The 14,413-nt window shown below is 38.6% G+C and overlaps 1 protein-coding gene across 2 annotated transcripts in view; it reads left to right on the plus strand.

Moving 5' to 3' along the window:
* The window catches only part of rnf121 (ring finger protein 121), a 227,693-nt gene that overhangs the window by 123,724 nt on the left and 89,556 nt on the right, over positions 1 to 14,413 (plus strand). For both annotated transcript variants that reach the window (XM_056239150.1, XM_056239151.1), the window contains one exon: positions 4,922 to 5,063. In XM_056239150.1, the coding sequence (XP_056095125.1) occupies positions 4,922 to 5,063 (142 nt within the window). The remainder of the gene's footprint in view (positions 1 to 4,921; positions 5,064 to 14,413) is intronic.

Below are 14,413 nucleotides of genomic sequence, written 5' to 3' on the forward strand. Positions count from 1 at the left end.
GTGTGTGTGAGAGGTCCAGTTAAACCCAAAATGTCCTCATAATCAAGGGTTAGTCAGGTGTTTGTGTGTGTTTGAGAGTGTGTGTGAGTGAGGTCCAGTTAAACCCAAAATGTCCTCATAATCAAGGGTTAGTTAGGTGTGTGTGTGTGTGTGTGTGTGTGTGTGTGAGGTCCAGTTAAACCCAAAATGTCCTCATAATCAAGGGTTAGTCAGGTGTTTGTGTGTGTTTGAGAGTGTGTGTGAGTGAGGTCCAGTTAAACCCAAAATGTCCTCATAATCAAGGGTTAGTCAGGTGTTTGTGTGTGTGTGTGTGTGTGTGTGTGTGTGAGGTCCAGTTAAACCCAAAATGTCCTCATAATCAAGGGTTAGTCAGGTGTTTGTGTGTGTCTGAGAGTGTGTGTGAGTGAGGTCCAGTTAAACCCAAAATGTCCTCATAATCAAGGGTTAGTCAGGTGTTTGTGTGTGTTTGAGTGTGTGTGAGTGAGGTCCAGTTAACCCCAAAATGTCCTCATAATCAAGGGTTAGTTAGGTGTGTGTGTGTGTGAGGTCCAGTTAAACCCAAAATGTCCTCATAATCAAGGGTTAGTCAGGTGTTTGTGTGTGTTTGAGAGTGTGTGTGAGTGAGGTCCAGTTAAACCCAAAATGTCCTCATAATCAAGGGTTAGTCAGGTGTTTGTGTGTGTGTGTGTGTGTGTGAGAGAGGTCCAGTTAAACCCAAAATGTCCTCATAATCAAGGGTTAGTCAGGTGTTTGTGTGTGTGTGTGAGAGGTCCAGTTAAACCCAAAATGTCCTCATAATCAAGGGTTAGTCAGGTGTTTGTGTGTGTTTGAGAGTGTGTGTGAGTGAGGTCCAGTTAAACCCAAAATGTCCTCATAATCAAGGGTTAGTCAGGTGTTTGTGTGTGTGTGTGTGTGTGTGTGAGAGGTCCAGTTAAACCCAAAATGTCCTCATAATCAAGGGTTAGTTAGGGTTGTGTGTGTGTGTGTGAGTGAGGTCCAGTTAAACCCAAAATGTCCCCATAATCAAGGGTTAGTTAGGGTTGTGTGTGTGTGTGTGAGTGAGGTCCAGTTAAACCCAAAATGTCCCCATAATCAAGGGTTAGTTAGGGTTGTGTGTGTGTATGCATGATTCATATGGTTACTGATGTCCAGTTAAACCCAAATGGTCAGCAATGTTCATTTAGATACTAATACCAAGTCTTGAACAATCTTCTCTTTTCACATTAACAAAACCCAAACCCAATCAACTGGAAATATTTAGCTTTATTCAAAACTATCTTTAGACAAAACTTCTTAAAATCTAATGAATAAATTAAGACTGACATTCAAGGTTCAATTATGAAAAATACTTGTGGGTGAATGCATTTGTCAGTGATGGTTAAATAGTAAACTCTCCTTTTGGTTTTTTAATTTCTTAATTTTTAAAGCTAAAATATTTCCGTATTTCACTTTCACTCTTCTCTTTTTGCTCTTCACTCACTTCACACCTGCTAAATCTCACATTACAAACTCAGGTTAGTTTTCTGAAATCTCTCTTAAAGTTTAAGCCAGGTTGAACAATTGCTGATCATTTCTTGTTTTGTTTTTCTATATGCTCGTATTGAAACAAACTTAAGTGATGTGGCACTCTCATGGGTAAAGTTAGTCCAGGTGATACCAGGTTAGTCCTCATAAGTAAGGGTCAGGTGTGTGTGTGTATGTATGTAAGTGATGTCCAGATAAACCAGGGTAGTCCTCATAAATCATAATTCAATCAGGAAACGCCCACTCCTGCCCTGTCCTTACAGTGCTTTAGTTTGTCAGGTCTTCATATTACCAGACTGTTTCATTAGAATTAAATTCTGAGCAGTCAGATTTTTACCCCATGCCATAAGGAGCAGTTTAATATTTATTATTAATCTCTATGACAAAGGGAAAGGTGGGTCCCCATAAACCAGGATGGAACTTTTTAGGGGAAAAAGTCTTTATAAACCACCCGTACCAGTATGTGTGTGTGTGTGTGTGTGTGTGTGTGTGTGTAAGCAGGCATTATGGAGTTAACATGAAAAAAATGGTTTGCTTCAGTGGAGAATACTGGAGAAACAAAGTAGTTGAAAATGAAAGTGAGCCAATAAGTGGTCTTCTACTGCCCTCTGCTGGCCACTCTTCTTATTAATAGTCTTTTTTTGTATATAGACACTATAAAATCACTTATATAACAATTACTATTATAACACATTCTTATTTTGTCAGCGTTTATCACTTCAATTGTTCTTATGCTTCACATAATTGCTATCAACGTGGTAAATCATGGTAAATAACGCCAGAAACATGGTAAATCATAGTAAAAAAGGTAAATCATGTTAGAATCCTGGTAAATTATTCTAGAATGTGCTATATCATGGTAAATCATCCTATAACATGGTATATCAAGGTAAACTATGGAAAAATCATGTTAGATTCATGGTAAATCATACTGGAACATGATAAATCATGAAAAATCACACTGAAATGTAGTATATCATGGTAAATCATGCTTGCTACATAAAACTTAATGTATTTTGATGCTTTTGTGCTTAACGGCCTGAAAGGCCTTAACTGCTTGAACACCGCTAAAATGCTGCTTGCAGCTTTAATTATTATTATTATTTGTATTATAAGGCTATTATAAATGATTAAACAAATGTTTAGCCTAATGTAAAATAAAGGCTACAATAGCTATATTGTGAAACAATTACACAGAATACAGTACAGGATCTTTCTTTTGACTATGTAAACAAATACAAATTGAGTGATCTCTAATATAGAAAGCTTTCATAAACCATATTTTGCCTTCTCGTGCTATAAGCTACAAGTCTGAATAATTGATGCTGATTACACGAGTAAAATGTTTCCATAGTGTGCCATCTATGTGCCATCTATGAAGGCACTCGGAAAAAAAAACCCACATAGTTTCCTTGTTTTATGGAAGTCCTAAAAGCATGCGACTTATATATATATATATATATATATATATATATATATATAAACTATGTTATAGATAACTCACAATTCTGCCTTTATAACATGCAATTGCGAGTTTATATCTCGCAATTCTGACTTTATAATGACTTTAATTTTTTTTTTATTGTGTCTCCTAATTAGGGTTTATTAGTCACCTAATGCAGAATTATTTATTTATTTGTCTGTTTGTTGTGTATTGTGTTTGATGCTTGTATGCTTGGTGGCAAACCAGTTTCCCTATCGGGATTAATAAAGTTTTCAATCAATCAATAACACGCAATTGCGACTTTGTCATGCAATTCTGACTTTATTTCTCCCAATTGTGTATTATAAAGTCAGAATTGCGAGATATAAACATGCAATTCTGAGAATAAAGTCATGTGTGTTGAAGTTAGTTTCCGCCACAGAATAAAAAATTAAAAAGGTAATTGCGACTTTTTATCTCACAATTCTGACTTTTTTTTCTCCTCACAATTGCTCTCAGAGCATACAGATGTTCTTACATCTCACAGATGTAAACTCGCAATTGTGATTGCCCAAAGACGTGCATTTTGACACACAAGTGTGTGCATTTAACCGTTCAAGCCCAGTAAGATAAGTACTCACGTGCTGTATAAGCAGCAGCTTTATGTGTGTGCATCAGGTGTGTGCGCTGACTTCTCCCAGAACCCGTCTCTCAGACAGCGCATGCACAAATCGAATGAGCACGGTTTCACGGTTTACTGCGCATGAGCCGTTTCAAATCACTTGTTCTTAAATCGCAAGGCTTAAAAATGCATTGTTTCTTGAGACCGCGCAAGAACTCCACACTGGTGATAACATGACTGCGGTGCTGAAGTCTGACGTCATCACTTTGCGATCATTTGGTGAGATCAGCCAAATTTAGTGACTCCCGATCGAGTCATAGAATGTGATTATCGGCCGATACCGATCTGTGGCCAATAAACATATGTGGACAAAAACGTATTAAAATTTTTTTTTTTACAGTGTAGGCTGCTGTCAGTTTAAGACCGATCAAATATACTGATACACATCTGAGTTGATGCAGAGCTGTTTATATTCACTTAAGACGTAACGACTGCGTTTACGTGAACACTCGCCAATACGGTCATTTTGACATTATTCTGTGTGTTCGTGTTCAAGTGCAAGCATGAAAGAGAACTGAAACGTACATATACACACGAGTCAGCATATGGTTATAGTTTTTATATTGTTTCACATGCACATGTTCATAATCAAAAAAGATTATCCACATGCTCCTCAGTCTGATAACAATAAGTCCAGGTGCAGGGAAAATGCTCTTCACCGACAGACGTTGCAGGGACACGTATAATGGTGTGCTAAGCAAAGTTTCTTACAGCGCTTTGTGTTTTCTGTTTTTAAAAAGGTCTCCCTTGACAAAACGTCTCGATCATTTTACTATAAGTTATCTTCTCGGCTCACTTGAGTGTACAGCTGCGCTTACCTGAAGAAGTGAATGAAGTGATGGACAGCTGTCTTTCCTCATTTGACTGGTGTTTGGATTTCATGATATTTATGATAACTCAGTTTCACCTGATAATGTTTCCACACGACATATTGATCCATTTGCAGTCAACTTGTTAAGAAGCTCCACAGAGCCACCCAGGGCTTTTAGTTGTAACTGAGTTTTAGTTTGCGTGTTTAGGATTTCACTGCATTTACAGCCAGCAAAGCAACGTGTAGCAAAATTCGAATAGTATATTAATTTTTTCTAATAATTACATTTACATTAGAATATTCAGCTATTTGTGCACACCCCTTGTTACAACCCACTAGTTGAAAGCTACTGCTGTAAGTTACTTGTGCCAAATCTATATTAACAAGTAACAGCTAAAAGATTGCATCTTTAAAAACTGATTATGTAATTGATTGTTTATAAATGTGTGCTTATTTTAAGGTTTTCTTTTCTGTTTTGCAGGTTGGAACATGCTAAAATGCATGCCAAACACAAAGGGCATGAAGCCATGCATGCAGAGATGGTTCTCATTCTCATTGTCACACTCGTCATTGCCCAACTTGTCCTGGTTCAGTGGAAACAGAGACACCCCAAATCATACAATGTAAGCCCATTATTTGCTCCCTTACACACAACAACACGCTTTAAAATCATTGTTTGTTTTTCCCCATCAACCTACACTCTGTAGTTCATTATGGCAAATCAAAAACCAGATTAGTGATTATTGTGCAAATTTATTCAAAAGAAACAACTGATATTTCATTTTAGCATAAATATTTAGACACTACCATTAACCAGTTCTTAGTTGAAACACCTTTGGCACTGATTAGATCCTCAAGCTTTTTTGGGTATGATGCAACAAACTTTTCAAACCTGGATTTGGGGATTATTCTCAAGCTCTATCAGGCCGATTGGGAACCAGCGGTGGATGGCCATTTTCAAGTTTTTCCAGAGATGTTTGATAAGGTTTAAGTACGGTCTCTGGGTGAGCCACTAAGGACTTTTTTTAGAGTTGTCCCTGCCACTTTAAAGCACCCACATCATGATTCTTCCACCACCATGCTTGAGATTAGGTAGTTTAGGTCAATTAGGTTTGAGATGGTACTGCACAAGGGACAATAGCACCAGTTAAGGTTCCATAAGTTACAACTTGGCCTAGTTTTGATGTGAAAGGGCACTAATTTAGGGGTTTAAATATTAATCGATTCATATCAATCCATCGATTATACAGCCAACGATTCGATGCATCGATGCGTCCGCAAGAGTGAAACGTAAGTAACGCGTGTGAAGCGGTGTGAAGTAGAAGACAATAATCAGGTTAGCGCCACCCGCAGCTTAGGAGTAGGTTGTACCCATATGTCGGAGCGGATGCTGAAAATATACAGGAGAACAGACAGGCGGCAAAATGTGTTTATTTTTTTCACAGTAGGGGTCGACCGATATGTGATTTTCAGGGCCGATGCCGATTCCGATTATTACAGATGAAATAGACCGATAACCGATATTTTGAACCGATACATATATATATATTATAGCTATGTCTGGTGTAAAACTTTAAATTAATGTCAAAATTAAGAATAACAAAGGGTTTTGACAAATACTTTCTTTAAATGATTTTAAACATATCTTTGAATCTGAGAACTGTTATTAATAATAATAATAATAATAATAATAACTTGTAAAAAGTGCAGGGAGCACCCAGCAGCATTCTGTAAACATTTTGTAAAACTTAAAGACTATTTTAATTTTTAAATAAAATTTTAGTAATCAAAAAGCATTTCTAATTAATTAAAATCAAACTTATTCAATTTATTTACAGTTTAACAAAAATTAAATTTTTAGGGCCTTGTGAAAAACCTAACTTTTATTTTGACGGGTTGCCGTGGAGATCTTTGAGTTTCTGTGTGTGTATGATATGTCGATTATCTTTTCTCAGTTGAAGCATTAAAAAGCTCATGAAGTGACTAAGCGGCTCTGGAGATGATGTTTATGCAATCATGTCCTCATATAATGATGCGGCTGAGGCTGAAAACAGCGCAAGCGTCACGCGTGCTCCAGTGTGTGTGTGTGTGTGGTAACTGAAATCACGCGTCTGCGCCATTCATTTAACGTTAGAGACACGCAGGATTCATATTTAAATAGTCTTTTTGCGGTTTGATTTGTACTGACCTGCTTTTTATTAATTCATCAAAAAGTTGACAAATTCCATGATATTCCGCTTTATACAGTAAATTCCGTTTTTATGACTGGATTCCACGACTCCGTCTGTTCTGCATCGCGGAAATCACAGGGCTCTATTATATTGAGGTATTTTGCAACTTCAGTGTAGTAATCTATTGCTTCTTCAGCAAAGTCTGCTGCTGCCTTAACTTTGAGAGACAACTGAAGCGTGATCAGTGAAGCAGCTCTAGTCAGCGAGTGCTCTCTCGGTGTGAGAGTCCAACACTTTCAGTGCCTCAGCTTTCCGCGCTGATTGGCCGGACTCGTGACTCCCAACAAATTAGATGTGCGGGGACATTAGTCTAGTCTACAGAGTGGTGAGTTCCGACAAAGGTGGCTGCGTCAGAGCCAAATATAGCGCATTTCAAAATACAATTATTTTATCGGCAAATCGGTTTTGAAAATGACCGATAACCATAAAAATGCTTAATATTGGCGCCGATAATCGGTCGACCCCTATTTCACAGTCTATCTATGTTCACACACATTGTTGAGTCTGACTTTCAAGAGCGATGCAACCGTCAGAGCGAGCTGGCAATGAAAGTGAAATGTTACACACTCTAGTCGGCATCAAGTCATGGGTGTGGAATAGGGGTGGGAGAAAAAATCGATCCATCGATGCATCGCGATTCTCTCTCCAACGATTCTGGATCGCTTCTGAGAATTCCAGAATCGATTCGGAGCTTAGTTTTTAACCAGATGTGCGATGACGTTGAGTTTGCTTTAGAAACACCCGTATTCTGCTTGCTTACAATTCCTCACACACATACACCACTCGAACCTTCCGTAAAATAATCTTTCATAAAGTTCGGAAAGGTTGAAGCGTATTACAAGGACATTCACAGGCTTCATTGCACAGGATACGCTGTGAGAGATGCGCGCTTTCTTTGATGTTACACTTGAAGTGTGCTGTCTCGCCCGTCGGTATTTTCCTTACAAATGCTCTACGAAGTCATCATTTATGTGGTTTGGAATGCAGTGGACTTATATATTTAAAATATGAGCCTCACTAACAGAAGGCTGCTTTCAATTTCGAATGCTGACGCGCACTTTGTTTGTGTCGTGAGACTGCTCGCGCATGCGGCTGTGCGACTCCGTGTAGTGGTTTAATGTACTTGTGCAAAATTAACGTAAACACAGCCAGTTATGTCTTAAGGGATTAAACGGACAGGACACACCGCATTACTACTTTTATTTCAAAAGAGATGCGTGCGTGAATGCAGCTTAATAGATCTCCCGCAGTCTATGATGTCATAGTAAAAAACAACAGTAAAGATGAAGAAAAATCACTCACAGTTCTTGAATGGAAAACGTTCAGATAATCTATAGGCTACTGAAAGCACTTTTTGTTTGTTGTTTGTTATATTTTTCTATGCTCCTCTTTATTATTTGTTATATTAGTTTAAAATTCTTAACATACAACTGTTTTAATAAAAAAAATTTAATTTGTAATTATTTTTTAAAAAGTACTTAATTAGGCCTACTTATGTAAACTAATGAATTAATGAGGGGGGGAAAGGTAGATAAAGAATCGTTCTGGAATCGGATCGTGACTCCCAGAATCGGAATCGGATCGGATCGTGAGGTGACCAAAGATTCCCACCCCTAGTGTGGAAGTATTTTGGCTTCAGGAAAACAGATGGAGCAGTGGTAAGAGATGTTGCCATTAGCAAACGGCGTGAGGGAACGGCGCGAGGCCGGTGGCGTGAGTGTTAATGAACGTCACCTGTGAGACGCACCTCACCGGCATCTCTCATGGAGGAACGGAAGCATAAAAAGAGGAGCGACGACGCTGAAGATCGAGAGACCGGTGCGTCTCACAGGTGACTTTAGCTGCCTGGGTCACATAGAGATGATAGGAGATACCATGTTAATTTTTTTTTTATCATTCCCAAAGGGAGCATATAGTGAAAACAAAACTGGACCCAAAAAATGGATTCTTGTGGGACCCCACAGGTAATGGGCGCTGGGAAAGAAAATTAATGACCAAATTTCACTATAAAAGATCTTTGCTCCAAGTAAGAGAAAAAAACATTTAAAATCATTCCCTGGATTCCAACAAACTGTTTTAAGCAGTTCAGGATTAAATGATCAATGGTAAGATCCAATAGAGCTAATGCCACATGATTACATGATTACTTGATTACTGAATAGCCGAAGGTCATTTACAACCCTTTAAATGGCTGATTCAGTACTATGCCCACATCTTAAAACCAGATTGGAATTTATCTAAAATAATTTGGTTAAAAAAGTAGATAATTGTCCCAATACAACTTTTTTTAATATCTTAGATAAATGGGTAATTTTGATATCGGGTGATAATTTGTTTTTATCATATGGGTCCAGATTAGAATAAAGGTTCTCGATAAAAAAAAATCCCTCAAAAAAATAAACCGAACCGTACCGTTCTCCTCCCACTAGAAAGTTCGAAAGTTTGCATATGAGCACGACATTGCTTTCTCACTCAGTTTGGTTCATTTCAGTTTTTTTTCTTTTTCCTGTGCCTCTTCCTAGGTGATGAGCCCACAGAATGAACGTCCTTAAAGGGGTAGCTCCCCACAACACCATTGTTGTTCAATAGTATCATTCTGAACTGACCGACAGCTTCAGTGTTTATAAAAGGAGTGCCCTTTACTTGTTTTCTGTGCAATTCAGTCCCAATTTGAAGGAAAGTTTTTGTTTTTCATGAGACTTAATGACTTTTTTTTTTGTGATCCAATTTTTTAAAAAATTAGATAATATTTATAGTTCTGAATTGATGAAAAAAGTGGAAGCACTTGAAAGCCCTTGAAAAGTGCATGAATTTCACACTTAAATGTTTGTACAAACCCTGAGACTTTTTGCCACAATACCATGGTCACAGTTAGCGTTGTTACATTAAATCCATGGTAAATGTTGGTGATTTGTGGATTGAAAATTGATCATGGCACAATGTTTCTCCTGGTTTCCATGTCAGCGCTGTTTGATCTGATATCAATGGTTTATAATGGAGAACTCTGCGTTGGATTTGAACGCTTCTCACTAGATCTCACGGCGATAGTAATTCTGCGGCAAATTGAAAAGCTTTTTCACTGTATCTATCTCCCAGCACTGTGTAGTAACGGTATCGTGTGCTCGAGATCATTTGGTCACAGTCTGGAGCCCTGTATTTGAAGTATTTTGGATTTTTGAGTTGGCTCTAACTTGCCCTATTAAGACATAAAAAAGTCATCAATATTCCTGTTTCATTTGATGCAAACAATAAATCATATTTAAAACATGGCACATATATGACGTCTAAAACGAGGCACCTAAATTTCTTACATTTTTACACTGCTGAACATCTTCAGCATCAGGAATGCCCACTCGAGGGCCACTGTGCTGCAGATGTCTGAAATTTTCTAGTAATCCTGAAGATATTGGTTAATGTGTGTGATCGATTAGGGCAGTGGACCTCATGTTGTCATCCCTGAGGAGTTGTTCAAGTTCAACCTCAGATGAGCTGCACAATTGCTCAGTGCCTGCCTCTCCCTGCAGGTTGAGAATATCTTCATTTTCATCTATTAAAATATGAAAAGCTTTCTGGATTTTACTCTAACTCACATCCTCACTATCATTGTGGAGGTCTTTATGGAAGATGATCTGATCTCTAAATCTTAACACACCATCCTCAAGGTAAGGATCGAATCGGAATATGCATCTATCTTTATTGACTTGCATCTTTCCTTGTTTCAAAATTTTTATTTATTTTAGAAGTTTCCGGTACTGGCTGTAATAAATTAGATTCAATTTAGTGTGCACCACATCCTTCATGGCAGGTGTTCTCCTATGTGAACTCTTTTTGTAGGTAGCTATTTCCTGCTGTACTAGGGTTTTGTATGTGGAGATCTCTTTCTGTTTGACTAATCCTCATCTTAATCTCTTTCCTCTTGTGGCTTAATTCCAGCAGGATTTCTTTGAGATGTGTTAACCATGCTACAGCCTTCTTTAGTTGATGCCAACTTGAATGGTAACAAAAAAAGACATTCTAGATTTTTCTTCTTATTCTGAGTGAATATTGTGACAGTGGAGACTGTCATCTGCCATTGACCGCTTTGGTCAGCACAGGCCACTTACATTATGGCTTCAGCGGGAAACTAGTTCCTTTGATCCCGTTTTCATTTCTGAATAGATTGTCAGCCTTTAGACCTCTTGAAGCTTGGTCAGTAGGGTTTTCTACAGAACTTGCAAATCTCCATTGAGAAGGTTTAGAAGCCTTTCTGAGAATTGGTTTGCAACAAATATCTTGTATCTTGTGGAGACATGTATTACAGCACCATTGTACTGTTAGTCAAGAAAGTTTGACTCTTCAAGAAACATTTTAAACTCTTGTTTCAGCATCCTTTCCATTTTGACTCTGATCGTGGCTGCTGTCAGCTCTTTTCTTGTAGTAACCTGCTTTAACCCTCTGGGGACCAATGTGTTTTTGGGGTCCTTGAGATGTTTTGACATGACCTGACATTTGTGCTTTTTTCAGTTGCTTATAAACATCAATGGCACAGGTGAAATTACACTCTATTTAGCACAAACAGGGCTACCATAATATGTGAGCAACATGTACATGTTTGTATTTTTGAGAGAATATTGTTTATGCATGGTTATTGAAAAAACTAAAAATGAAAGTTTCTGAAAAGGCCACAAAACACATACTAAATATCTGTCCACAAGACTTTTGACTAATGGATGTTGTCGCCTAGAGTTTTTGCTTCAAAATGATCTGAAAATCATCCTGCCGAATCATTCACATAAAACAATAGATTGTTTTAAATTGTGACATTTTTTGGTTTGAAAAGGCAATATGCGTGGCCCAACCCCCTCATGAATAATTAGGTGATTTTCACCTGAGAAGACAATGACCCTGCATAATGAGCCTTTCATTCAGGTGTGTCACACAAGAAAGAATGCAAGGACAATATACAGTGAGGAAAATAAGTATTTGAACACCCTGCAATTTTGCAAGTTATCCCACTTAGAAATCATGGAGGGGTCTGAAATCGTCATCGTAGGTGCATGTCCACTGTGAGAGACATAATCAAAAAAAAAAATAATCCAGAAATCAAAATGTATGATTTTATAACTATTTGACAGCTGCAAATAAGTATTTGAACACCTGAGAAAATCAATGTTAATATTTGGTAGAGTAGCCTTTGTTTGCAATTACAGAGGTCAAACGTTTCCTGTAGTTTTTCACCAGGTTTGCGCACACTGCATTAGGGATTTTGGCCCACTCCTCCACACAGATCTTCTCTAGATCAGTCAGGTTTCTGGGCTGTCGCTGAGAAACACGGAGTTTGAGCTCCCTCCAAAGATTCTCTATTGGGTTTAGGTCTGGAGACTGGCTAGGCCACGCCAGAACCTTGATATACTTCTTACAGAGCCACTCCTTGGTTATCCTGGCTGTGTGCTTCGGGTCATTGTCATGTTGTAAGATCCAGCCTCGACCCATCTTCAATGCTCTAACTGAGGGAAGGAGGTTGTTCCCCGGTCATCCTCTCCTTAATACAGTGTAGTCGCCCTGTCCCATGTGCAGAAAAACACCCCCAAAGCATGATGCTACCACCCCCATGCTTCACAGTAGGGATGGTGTTCTTGGTATGGTACTCATCATTCTTCTTCCTCCAAACACGGCGAGTGGAATTATGACCAAAAAGTTCTATTGAACATCGTTCTATTAAACATCGTATACATTTTTAAATATTGTTGATTACTTACAAAGCACTAAATGGTTTAGCTCCGCAGTACTTGAGCGAGCTCTTAACGCATTATAGTCCTTCCTATAGTCCGCAATAGATCCCTATTGCGATCTCAAAATTCCGGCCAGTTGATAATACCTAGATTATCTAAATCGACTGCTGGCGGTAGATCCTTTTCCTATTTAGCACCAAAACTTTGGAACAGTCTTCCTACCATTGTCCGGGAAGCAGACACACTCTGTCAGTTCAAAGCTAGACTAAAAACACATCTCTTTGACCTAGCATACACAATACATTATAGACTTCTATAATTCAATGTTAGGCTGCATATATTAGGTCAGCCGGCACTGGGAACACTTCCCTTAAATCTTGATGTACTCGTTACATCATAAGAAGAATGGCATCTACGCTAATATTAGTGTCTTTGTATATCCCGAGGTTTTCCCGCAGCCTGCCGGATCCAGGCCGTATCCAGATCTGACTAAGGAGATTCGCCTGGACCCGATGACAAAGTGGCGTTGCATTATCACTTTTTATTCTGCGTTTAGACGAGCGTTATGGTTGGGAAATCTGCGTGCATATGGTGACGCAAAAGTGTGTGAAATTCGATGTAGTATGCACTCCAGGCGGCTAGGTGGCAATGTGAAGCTCTGCCACACAACAACACCAATATCTTAGAATATTTTGTACAACTGCTGAAAAGACTCTTGTATGTTTTTCAGAGCTGCTAGGGCAGCTTGAAGGTCCGACGTATGGAAATAATCTGACATGTTGGTTGTTATTTTCCTGTACTGGCGCATGCATATGACGTAAACGCGTACGCGACGAGAGCCACCGTGAGTAGATTTGCGTTTTTACCGTTTAGACGGGAACACGACGGTGGAGCGTTTTTAAGATTTCCACTCTGGAGGGTGGTTTCACTTTTTTGCGTTTTTAAGCCCCCAAAACGCCGTTGCCGTGTAAACGAAAGGCACATCCGATAAAATATTTTTACGTTTTCACCCGGAATCGTTCTCGTGTAAACGGGGCCTTAGTGTATTACCAACAGTAACCTTGGAAACGGTGGTCCCAGCTCTTTTCAGGTCATTGACCAGCTCCTCCCGTGTAGTTCTGGGCTGATTTCTCACCTTTCTTAGGATCCTTGAGACCCCACGAGGTGAGATCTTGCATTAGCTAGGATGCAATTCATGAAGATTGGGCACTTCTGGAAAAGTTTTTGATTTTTGGCAGGGTGTTAGGTATAGGCCTAAGGTTTTCAAAAAGCCATGGCTACAAGTTGGGGTGGTCCCCCTAGTGGCAGTTATCCATAAAATCCAAATTGGCCTCCGCCGAAAAGAGAAAAGGTTATATCTCAGCTTCCTTTAGTCTTAAATTGTTGTATAATGTATTTTATAATGTATAATGTATATTTTCCAATTCAGATATATTCTTCTTATTTTAAGTCCATTTCCATGTTAAATCTATTATCATAGTCATATTTAGCTCAAATAAACTGTCAATATCTCTGAAAAAGTCACATTGAAATATTACTCAGGGCCCTAGACCCATATTTTTACCTCCAATGTATGCTTTTCTTCGTTGATTGGACAGAACACTATCACTATAGTGTCAAAAATCACATGTTGTGACCAAAAGGACCATTGTTGAGGCTTTAAATGAACACAAATTCAGAACTATGCCACAGTGAAAAGTTATATTAGGCTTTTCACCATGTTAAGGATCAATATTACATTTTAGTCAAATAACACACAAAAAAACAATACATACTTAAACATCATGCATTTATTTAAAAAAAAATCACTCTTCATCATTATTAGTACAGCCTCCCTCACACTTGCACAAGCACTGCCCCTCTTCCACGTGTTCAAAAGATGTGACGTTGTATCAGCAATGTATGGAATTGGCAAAAAAAACTGCATGGAATGCGTGGGCAGCTTACCAAGAAGTCCCCGACACCCTCATTGTGATCACGCAAGACCCAACCAGCCTCACACTGGAATTAGTGCACATGTGAGTTCTCGAA

Source organism: Rhinichthys klamathensis, unplaced genomic scaffold (assembly GCF_029890125.1).
Source record: "Rhinichthys klamathensis goyatoka isolate OS25496 unplaced genomic scaffold, OSU_Roscu_1.1 h1tg000554l_1, whole genome shotgun sequence".
Classification (NCBI taxonomy): Eukaryota; Metazoa; Chordata; class Actinopteri; order Cypriniformes; family Leuciscidae; genus Rhinichthys; species Rhinichthys klamathensis.